General features: G+C 34.8%; 1 protein-coding gene across 2 annotated transcripts in view; it reads right to left on the reverse strand.

Annotated features, from left to right (window-relative positions):
- LOC129223946 (alpha-methylacyl-CoA racemase-like) overlaps window positions 1–11,197 on the reverse strand; it is a 35,009-nt gene extending 23,812 nt beyond the window's left edge. The window contains exons 1-2 of one of the 2 annotated variants that reach the window (XM_054858329.1): window positions 10,765–11,197; window positions 1,163–1,298 (exon numbers count right to left, since the gene is read on the reverse strand). In XM_054858329.1, the coding sequence (XP_054714304.1) occupies window positions 1,163–1,298; window positions 10,765–10,872 (244 nt within the window). In that variant the 5' untranslated portion in view covers window positions 10,873–11,197. Of the gene's footprint in view, window positions 1–1,162; window positions 1,299–10,600; window positions 10,736–10,764 lie in introns of those variants that run through there. The other variant, XM_054858331.1, reaches the window with a different exon arrangement.
- Window positions 11,198–11,316: the final 119 nt, after the last annotated feature.

An 11,316-nucleotide genomic window follows, 5' to 3' on the forward strand; every position in this document is an offset into this window, starting at 1 on the left:
GGTAAGGGGAGCAGCCCCCAACCCCCAATGTCCCCCCCCCCCCCGTAACACATTAGGAGCTACTTAATATTCATTGGAGGGGGGAGAAGAGAAAGGAACCCCTTAAAGAATCTGATTAGATTTAGTATAAATTTTAATCTGACGAAATTTAATCTGATTACTTTTTAGTTGACTAAATCAATCTGATTAAATTAGTTTGACTAAATTCAATCTGAATAATTTAATCTGAACTAAATCAATCTGAACTAAATTAGTTTTTTTAGTCAACTAACGAGTTAGTTTAAACTAACGTTAATCTTCGTCTGCAATTGAATTAAATTTTTAAAATATTAGTCTGAACTAAATGGGAGTCAGATTACTTTAGTTGATAGAGGATTTAGTTGATTAATGCCCAACACTGCTATGCTTAAAACATTGCTATTTTAAAGCACATATATTGTGAAACTTGAACTGTTTCTAGAAACAGAGGTTTTCTTTATAAAATATGAGCATTATTTCTGCATTTAAGTCAACTGGCATGTTTGCAAGTTTCCCATGTCAATCCGTAGAGATCATTTTATGTAGTAATATTTAAGCCCAGAAATGATTAAGAATAAGAAATAACCTTGTGCAGAAAAGGAAAAGGAAATATTACAAGTAGCACAAATTGGAAAAAAAAATCCGGACAAATGTTTCGGGATTATAAGGACTTTTCAATGCAAATTAGGTGAGCTTGTGGGTGAAAAGATATTCAATAAGTCGGTTGTGCAGGTTCTACAAGTCAGATGTCTTTTCTTATGGATAGTGGGATATCGAGCATTAAGCTCCACAACTTTTACTTAATATGTACAAGGTGTTTCCTTTCCATGAAGGTGCAACAAACTCAGGAAATGCAGTTAGCAAATTATTTTACATTTATGTCGTGCTGTAATTGAAAAAGAATATTTGGGAAACCCACCTTTTCATAGGTGAGATGTTTGGTAAAAAAACTTTGACTAGGCTCAAAAAGTTTAGTTTAGATTATACTTCTGCTACTTTTAATCCCCTCCCCCTCCCAACTACAGCACTGCATTTATACTGATACATGACATGAAAAACTGCATGCAATCATTTTTGGCTTTTAAATTGATCTTTGTAAGAGATATGAAGTTCCTTATCTTAAAATGAATGTAAATAAATGTACCAGGACGGAAAGGTTCAAGAAGAACATCAGCATTCATGCACAACCTAGTTAATACATTTCTTGAATTAGGTTTCTTCAAATCAATGCATACAGATTTTTTCCCTCGGCTCAGTCCATCGTTTATACCATTTTGGGGCTAGAAAAAAGTTAATTAAACTTAATAAAAAACAAACTTAAGCTCTATAATAAAACAAATTACGGTTAAACATCATTAATGCAAAACTGATTAACGTGAAATATTGCTTTACATGAAACATCTTTTCGTTTCAGGAGTTCACAATCACTTTAGAATTTATCCAATAAGATGAAATCCGGTTAACATGAACTATTTATCAGTCCCATAAATTTTGCCTTAACAAGGTTTGACTGCATATTAATGAATTTGCATCTTGTATTGTTATGTACTGATGCAGAATAATTGGAAGGTTGTCTTATCAATATTCACAGCTATATTGTTTTGATAAGTACAGGCGTTAAGGGCGTTCGTTCTCTTTGCACTCATGAGGATGTCATCAGCAAACAAGATACAGTGGACTCTTTATCTGAACACTCTCTGATGTGAACACCCCAATATTTTGAACACTTTTTGATGGTCCCGGCAAATACATATGCATTATCCAGTCTCCCTCTATAACGAACACCTCCATAATCTGAACACTTTTGTTCGGTCCCTTGAGATTTCAGAATAGAGAGAGTCCACTGTAATTATGCCTGTGATAAATCTGAAAACTGCCAATTAAATCATTTATCATATTGAAAGGAAACAGAATTTGTACCAGCCTTTGGAATAACACCAGTTTGATTTGACTATAGCCCGACACATTGTAACCATATTTTACTTACAAATGGTTGACATAAATCTTTTTAAATTCATTGACATAAATTGCCAGTCTTTTGAGCAATCCAGCTCTCCAGACTTTATCAAATGCCTTTTTAAAAGTTACAAAATTTGGCAAGGGTACTTTGCTTTCTCACAAAAAGTTATATTTTACTTTATAAGATAAAGGTACAATTTGTTCAACAGTGCATCTATGTTTGCAAAAACCCATTTGCCTCTCATAAAACACTCCAATTTCGTGTAGCACAAATGGCAATCAATCGCTCCTTTAGTTTACATTTTATGTTTGTATAAGAAAGATTAAATCATAACTATCCATATTTTTACATTCTTGTTAGGTTCAGGAATTGGTACTTATTTTCTAAGTTAGATGAATAAATGTGGGTAGAATTCCATGTAAGGCTGTTCTTTTATTTTTCACCTCAGTACCAAAGTCATTTTTCAACTCTTTCAAACTGAAATCAGCATTAATAAGCTGTTCAATAGCTGATAAATTATTTTTATGCAATGGTTTCAGTTCCCTTTTTTTATTTAAATAGTAAGCCTGAAATTGTTTAATTTAGCATAGTGCCCAAACAAAGTGTTTGTCTTTATCAACACAATCTTTATCAATAGTAATTATACTAATAAAAATGTGACGACCAGTATCCCGAATCTGTTAAGTTGGCCCCGCATCTGTCTTCAGTCAAATGCCCCCCAAGATAGTCTAGCATTAACCCAGAGATAGTCTAAAACTGCATGTTTGCAAGCACCCCTGAACCCCCCTCTCTACATTACCAAAAATTGTCTAAAATGCATTTTTAAAACTAAAATAATAGTTTAAAAAACTAAAAAACACACTTTTGTAGCAAAATGAACTAAAAAGTGAAAAATAATCTTTGGATGATAATAATTGACGAATCTCTTAATTTTAATGTAATACAAAAAGCGTGGGGTGCTGTCTATTTACACTTCTACTTGGACAACAAATGGAAGAAATTCAAGACAACTGATAAGAAGCCCCCCACGCTTTTTTGCATTACATTAAAATTAAGTGATTGGTCAGCTACTATCATTCAAAGATTATTTTTCATTTTGCTACGAAAGCGTGTTTTTTAGTTTTTTAAACTATTACTTTATTTTTCTGTATTTTAGTCTTACGTTGGAGAATTATCAGGCAACGAAATTATTTATAAAGCGAGTGCGAGGTAATATATTAAAGTTAAGACAAGGGCACCCCGATGGGAAGCTACTGTGAGTCATCGATGTATGTTTGCAGAAATCATATTTATATTACTTTGAAAATTTGAGATGCATTTGAATAAAAATTTTGTTCAACAATGTTCTGATCAGCAATGAATTTCTAATTGAATGCTTACCTAAATTTTTCCATGAAATTAGTTTAAAACAATTATTTTTCATGTTCTAATTACCTTGGAACATTGGAACAAATTTTGTCTGATGCAGAAAAATTAAAGGTTTTTGTAGATATTTTTAAATAATTTTTGCGAGCATTTTTTAATGTATTTTTTTAAATTTTTCCTTTTTCACATTGTTGGATTTATGCCAAAATATTGATTAAAATTGGAGGAAACTAGCAATTAAAAGAGTTAATTAATTAATTTGATTATAGAATATTGCATTGTCATCGGCTCTGAGGTCGCGTGCCAAATTTCAAAAGAATCCGATCGCAGGAAGTGGGCGAAATTTGAGCTGCAAGATTCCGTTACAAGATACATACATACATACATACATACATACAGGTGAAGCTAATAAAAGCGTGTTAAAAATCAAGAAATTTTCTGTGATTTGGCCCTTGAATCTCTCCTCTCATTAACACCAAAAAAAATCTTCGAAAACTGCGTTTTAGAGCTACAATTAAAAAAATATTGCAGATAAGCTCCTGAATCAATTTTATTAACATAATTAGAGACATAACAATTGCAGTTTCAAAAAATGGACGGGGGAGCAATTTCAAAACTGTTCTTCCTCTAACATTACCAAAAATCATCAAAAACGCTTTTTCAAGACTACAAATTCTTAAACTTTCTAGTGGAGAAGTGAGAAGCCACTAGAAAAGACTTTAGGACACTTTAAGACATGTGATACAAAAAAGAGGGGTTCAATTTATACCACCAATTCGACTTTGGAATGGCCCTGAGAGTTGGATCATGCCGCAGCAGCAAATTCTGGCTAAGAATAGCAAGTTTAAATGTTGCGATAAAATCCGAAAAAGGATTTTAACTCTTGTCAAAACCAAAAAGAGTTCAAAATTGCATTTTCAGGGCCTTGATTTTGAAAATTTTTTGGGTCAGAGTCCCTGATCCCTGCTATCCTCCCTAATATCAAAAAAGGTGCACTTTCAGAATTTTGATTTCAAAAATTTACGGCAGGACAGCAGTCACTTACCCGCTCCTTATGCAGTCGTACCAAACAAAAAAGAAAATCATATTTCTTGAACTTTGATTGTAAACAGTTTTTCCTGGGGAACCTCTTTTTCCTGTTTAATGTTGCCAAAGAGAACTTAGAATGTGTTTTAAGAAGGGAAAACTCATAAATTTCCATCTCTTTCCTGTAAACTCATCCAAAGAAAATTGTATTGGCAGTTTTAAAGTCTTATTGTCAAAAATTTGAGAACCCCCAGCGTCATTAAGTGTAGGTCTTATAACTTAAAAAAATTTCCAAGTTAGAGCAACCACCTCCTCCTCTAACATGTCAACATGTATCCGAAAATTGTTTTTCCAGCTTCAATAACAACATTTTTCGGGGACAGTCCCAAATGCATTTTTGAGGCTTCAAAAATTTCCAGGGGAGTGTCCGCACACCAAATCTTTTTCCTTGTGTTACTACCTAATGTATCATGAATAGCATTTAAAAAACTGTCTTATGAAATTGCATCTAAATTGAGATACCGAACCCAGCGTCAGTTTGGCATGCATTTTAAAATATTAAAAATACTCTTAGGTCTGCTCCTTCCTTACAAACAATCATTTGGGACAGTGGCGCCGACTCCATAGGGCCTGAGGGGGCCCGAGCCCCCTCAAAAATATTTTTGAGGGGGCAGAACCCCCCCCCCCCCCCCAATAAATCAAGAAAACTATTAGTTATATTATTCTTTCTAAGCTCGTAAATTTATCTTTTATTTTCCTTGTTTGAAGATAATTTACCTTGTAAAATATACATTCAGTAAGGAGTTAAAACAAATCATTATTACGATAGTAAGCAGGTTAACTGAAAACGAGTGGTGTGAATAATGATGGTGTTACGGTGCTGCAAGCACACTTAGAATTTGTCCCAGTGCACGAACTTATGGGTCAAATCTGTTGCCGGTGGGCAGCGCTACGGCAGCGGCGCCCTCATCTAAGTGTTGCTGATCTGGAAAAAATATATGAGGGTTTGATTTGTATATTAAATAGGAGGTGTGATAGTTTTGAATACTTTTGGGAATTGTGTTTAAAAGAAAAACCTTCACAAAATGATGATCCTTTGCTTCCTTGGAATCGACGTATACCAAAGAAGTATGAAAACAACGAGCTCACCACACACTTTCAAAATCCCAAAGGAGTACTACAAGGTACTTTACATTGAGGTTTGTGAAATGGTGCAATCTTGCATTATTGGACGGTTTACATCAACTGGACTCACATAGGTCATTGCAGTTGAATAAAAGTGCTTGCTTTTATTAAAGAGAGGTGAAACAAATTATGAAAAATCAAACTGAGTTTTTCAAAAAGGACCTATAGAAATTGAGAGACTGCGTTTACACTTGAATATGTTAGCCGATATCACTAATGAAAAAACAACTGGTCTTAAAAAAACATGCGTTTGTATTTATTTTTTCCTTTTTTCAAAGCCAAAAAACATAGTCAGGCTTGTCTAGTTTTCGGGGTTCTAATGTTGATTACTTGACTTTAAAATGCTTAGAAAAAACTCTAATTTTCATCTCAAATTTAGAAAATTTCCCTCGGCAAGACCCCCCTATTTGCCCCCCTCCCCCATTTTTTTTTTTTTTTTAATTCGGCGTTTCTGGGAGTGTTCTTTCATTCAAGTCAAGTGTCCTACCTTATATCAATGCCTAGCTACGGTACTGAACAGCTCCTCATAAAATAGAACAAAAAAATCTCTTACTAAGACAAGTGACATGATTTACTTGAACCAGAAAATTTGTAAAGCAATTTTTAGATTGTTTTACTTTGAAAACGCCATGTCACATACTATTTGTTTGCTAAAATTATACACACCAGAAAATAAGGCATTTTCAAAGTACAAAAATCTGACCTTTATTTGGGGTGGGGGGATCTCCAACGAATTACATTACCCCCTAAAAACCCGGTGATGTCTGCCCCCCCCCCCCCCTCCCAATAATATTTGCAAGTCGGCGCCCCTGATTTGGGAGCTCCTGAACCTCAGAGCTCATGAAAAGAGATTGATGGTATATATTACTATTTCATGTCTAACTTGAGCTCCAATTAAAGGTCCTTATGTCATTGGTAACTTTTGCAATTGCAACATTTATGACCACCACACATCTTTTTCAGAACCAACAAAATTTGTACATTATTAAATTTTGATTAAATGATATTATATTAATAAATTTATATGAGAAAAGATTTGCTCACATTTTGACAAAGTAACTTTAACTCTGTGTAATTCAGTAAAATTACAGTTCAAAGCAAAAAAAAAAAAAAACACCTAATAATACAGCCAACCCTTTCCCAAGTCTCCTTCCAAAAAAGTTTTAATTTTGCTGTGTTGCCCCTCCCCTCCTTCCCAACCTACTGTGATATGTCTACCAATACACAACATGCTTCAAAAATCATAGCAACAGGTGACTTGTTTCGTCATTTTGTCCAAAATTTTTTAACTCCACCCGAAACAAAATCCTGGCTACGGCCTTGGATTGATACTAACTAGCCTGTGTCTTACATAAAACTATGCAGTCCTCACTAAGACCAGTATTAATAATCAACTCACCAAGGACGCCCGTTTAGGGGGGCAAGTGGGGGCTCAAGCCCCCCCCCCCTTAGAAATTAGAACTTCCTTGCTTTCAGTACTTTTTTCTTTGCAAAAATATAAAAACATTTCTTCACCAGCCATTAATGAATCATTTATTTAAAATGTCATACTTTAATAACTCTAATTTGTACTGAAATCGGTTTATATAGAGAAAATATCTGAGCCCCCCCCCCCTTAAAATTTTGCATATGGGCACACATGCTACTCATACTTTATCTCTATCTTCCTTAAGTTTCTGTAAATCATCATTCCAAAAATGATATATAATTCTTTTGTCCTCCCCTTAGAGACACACTTTAATTTTGTGAGGGTAAAACATTTTGAAGTATATTCAAGGTTTAGCACAGTGATTCCCAACCTGGGGGCGATCGCCCCCAAAGGGGCGATCAGACTCTTCTAGAGGGCGATAAATTTCTGGGGAGCAATAGGGGGGCGACCGGTATTCCGATACCTTGTAATGGGAAATTCTTGACCTTTCAAAAACTATATTCATTGAAACAAATTGGTACACAATTCAGAAATATCTTTCAGAATACCTTTGTTGTGTAATACTGAAACAAGCATATGGCACGTCAAATCAAAGAAAGTCGTTCCCAGAAAATAAGGCATGTATGATTTACAGCTCATTCAAATCTGTTCGGATAAAAAAAATCCCAAAAGCGAAAAATAATATCTTTTACTTTATTGCCGTTTTCACAAGGAAGAAAAAAAATCTTGTAAGCACTGTCTGACTGTTGGCGCCAGCATATATTTAACGCCTGAAAAGTGGATGGATATGTGTAGGAATGGATTTTTGCATTTACTTATCAGTTGTCATTCAGAATCTTGCAATCAGCGCATAAACCTCCTTCCATAGTTTCTATTGTTTGATTTAATTTAGTGAATTTCTGTTTAATAGTGTACGTTTCGTAGTGTGGAAGTTCGATATGAATTCGAAAAAGTGCCGGCAGTATTCAGCAGAGTATTTAAAATTTGGTTTTCTCACATCACCGCAAAATGTGCAGTTTCCACACTGTCTTTTGTGCGATAAAACATTTTCTAGCAATGAAGCGATGAAGCCCTCGCGAATGAAAGAGCATTTGTCAAGAGTACATGGTGACAAAGTAAATAAACCTCTTAGTTGTTCTCAAGACCTCAAAAAAAAGAAAAAGCGGATAAACGGCCAAAGGTGGGTGAATTACTTAGAAGACAAGCAACAGATCTTGACAAAGGGCTTCTTGCTTCTTACGAAGGGTCTGTTTTGATAGCAAAATGTGGTGAGCTTCATACGGTTGGGGAATCTCTTATTCTACCGGCTGCCAAAAAAAGTTGAAATTTTGCTTGGTAAGGGCTCCAGTAAAAAGATAAGTCAATCTCTCCCCTGAGTAACAACACAGTTTCCCGGAGAATAGATGAAATGGCTGCTGACGTTGAGTGCAAACTCATAAATGTTTTGAAACAAAGTAAATTTGCACTACAGATTGATGAATCAAGTGTGACAGATAACAGAGCTATGCTATTTTATTAGCTTAAGTGAGGTTTATTAATGAGCTGAAAAAAATAACTGAGGAAATGTTGTTCGCCAGAACTTTGATTACTGATACAAAGGGATCGTCGATTTTTAAAGTGGTGAAGGATTATTTTGAAGAAAAAGAAATTCCATTGACAAATGTAAGTGCTTGCGCAGCAGATGGTGCCCCTGCCATAGCGGGTCATCATATTGGGTTTCTTGCACACCTTAAAAAAGAAGTGCCAGAAGTGATTACCATCCATTGTGTCATTTATTGTCAACACTTGGCTGCAAAAAAATTGAGTGGTGTTTTACATGAAACCTTACAATTAGTCATTACTTGTATTAACAAGATTAAATCTAATTCTCTCAATGATCGCCTGTTTTGACAGCTTTGCCATGAAAATGATAAAAAATTCGAACGCTTACTTTTACATACGTCTGTGAGATGGCTTTCCAAAGGAAACTGTTTGCCCCGTTTCTTTGAATTATTCGACTCTGTAGCTGAGTTTCTCAACTTGCATGATCCTGCTTTAAGTGAGAATTCGAAACAGCGCAAATTGGAACTTGCGTATCTCAGATATTTTTGACAAAATTAATGAAGTCAACATTAAGCTTCAAGGAAACAAGATGAGCCTCACCAAGGCCAAAAGCATAATTTCAGCATTCATTGCCAAATTCGAAATCCACAAGGTAAATATTGTCCGTAAAGAATTTATTCTGTTTCCGACCCTAAAAAAAGTTTAATCGTGGATGATGAACTTCCTGAAGAAAAAACTTTAATTTTTATTGATCACCTTGATCAGTAAAAAAAGAACATGGAATCAAGGTTTTCAGATTTGATCAACTTACAAATTCCTGACTGAATTTTATACCCATTTAGCTTTGAAGATGTGGATGAACTGGAAAACTCTTTGCAGACAGAGTTTATGGATTTGAAATTTGATTGTGAATCAAAAATTACTTTCAAGCAATACAGTTACGAACTTGCCTGGGTGAAGCTTATGGGTACTTACCCACAACTTTGGAAAAAAGTTGAACAGCTCCTCATCTCATTCCCCTCAACATATTTAGTTGAAAGAAGATTTAGCTCTGTACTGCAGCTTCTCATGAAACAAAGAACCCAAGAAAGGTAATAAGTTCAGCAGCGAGGTTATATTATGCATTGTTATTATTTTTAAATAATTCGAGAACAAACCCTACCCTCTTTCCAAGATATACGCAGGGACGCCCCCAATTAAATTTTTAAGAGGGGGAACTCTTCAATTTACTGAATGATATCCAGAGTTTGCCGAATGATGTAATATAAGCATGCACATGAAGGGGTATGCACAGAAATTTTGGGGCCATCACAAATGAGTTTACCAGGCCCCCTTCCTGTTTACCCCTATTTTTCACGCCTAGTTTTTAAAATATTGGGGTCCCTTCAGTCTCGGGCCCGGGCCACCAGGTGTCCCTTCTCCCCCCTTCCTGCATAAATTAAGAAGAATTATTAAATATCATTAAAAAAGCAACATGAACTCTAGATTTGCCGAATCGAATCGTCAGAAAAAATTTGACATGATGAAAGTTTTTTAGAGGTCATACTGACCTCTCATCGAGGGATGCACCAATAGGACATAGGAAGTCATGGAAGGTCACTGTGACCTCCCAAAAATTCCCTTATTCTTTATTTTTTTCAGACAATTCAGCATATTTGAAGAAGAAATTGGAATTATGATTTTTTCACGGCACCCCAGTCTACTCCAATAAAATATATATTGTTCATACATGGTATATAAGATGGTTTGCATATCATATACATATTGTGGCCCCCTATGCCACAACTGCACCCACTTTGGGAACTCCTGCCATATCCCAAGGGTGCCCCCCCCCATTTAGAGCAAGGGTGCACCCCCTAAATATCTCAACCCCCCAGTTCAAAAAGTGAAAATACCCCTCAAACTTACCCCCCCCCCCAAAAAAAAAATTTCAATGGCGCAGTTTGGGCCCGACCCCCCTTCCCCAAGTAGGCACCCCTGCATATCCCATATACAACAATAACTATATTATTTCTTCATTAATTTTTTCAATTTAATATTTTTACATAAAATATAAATAATTTATTCAAATATACTTTTTGTTGTTGTCAACTAGTCACATCAGGTTTTTCTCCATTTGGATTAATTTTGAGTAAGCTTTAAATGCAAATTAGGACAGTTGATATTAAAATGATGAATTCGTACAGGTAAATTAATCAAACAATTGTTTTATTGAATATTTTTCTTATCTTATACTCACTCTTTCTAATTTAATAACATTAGCACCATGATCTTTTAAAATCATACCACAAAAAGGTGCGGGGGCCAGACCAGCAAATTCAATAACTTTGATGCCTCTTAAAGCCATTATAATTAAAGATTTCTTGCAGTAAATTCTACATTAAATCGCTAGAAAAACAAACAACTGTTAAAATTTTTCACATTATCTGTCAAATTTTCCGGGTCACGTGCTCTTTTTCTCAGCAGACGACCTAAAAATAAAGCATCTTATTTTCCCCTCAAGATTCAAGACTGCACTCTGGAAGAATTTTTATATCACTTGTTTTTCGTTTTTTGTCAGACTTTGTCCTCTTAATTTGTGTACCATCATTTTCATTATGTTTGCACATAAATAAATTTTTAGATATTTATAAAGAAAAAAACGTCTAAAAGAAGGAACAGCCAAACCCAAACATCAGCTGATTGGTTGTTTTGGTTTCATTTCATTTCATAAGAAAATTGTAATGAAATTAACTTTTAATACATTTATTATTTTAATGCCAATATAGAAAGTGTTCTTCGTTCAAGAAAA

Source organism: Uloborus diversus, chromosome 6, assembly GCF_026930045.1.
Source record: "Uloborus diversus isolate 005 chromosome 6, Udiv.v.3.1, whole genome shotgun sequence".
Lineage (NCBI taxonomy): Eukaryota > Metazoa > Arthropoda > Arachnida > Araneae > Uloboridae > Uloborus > Uloborus diversus.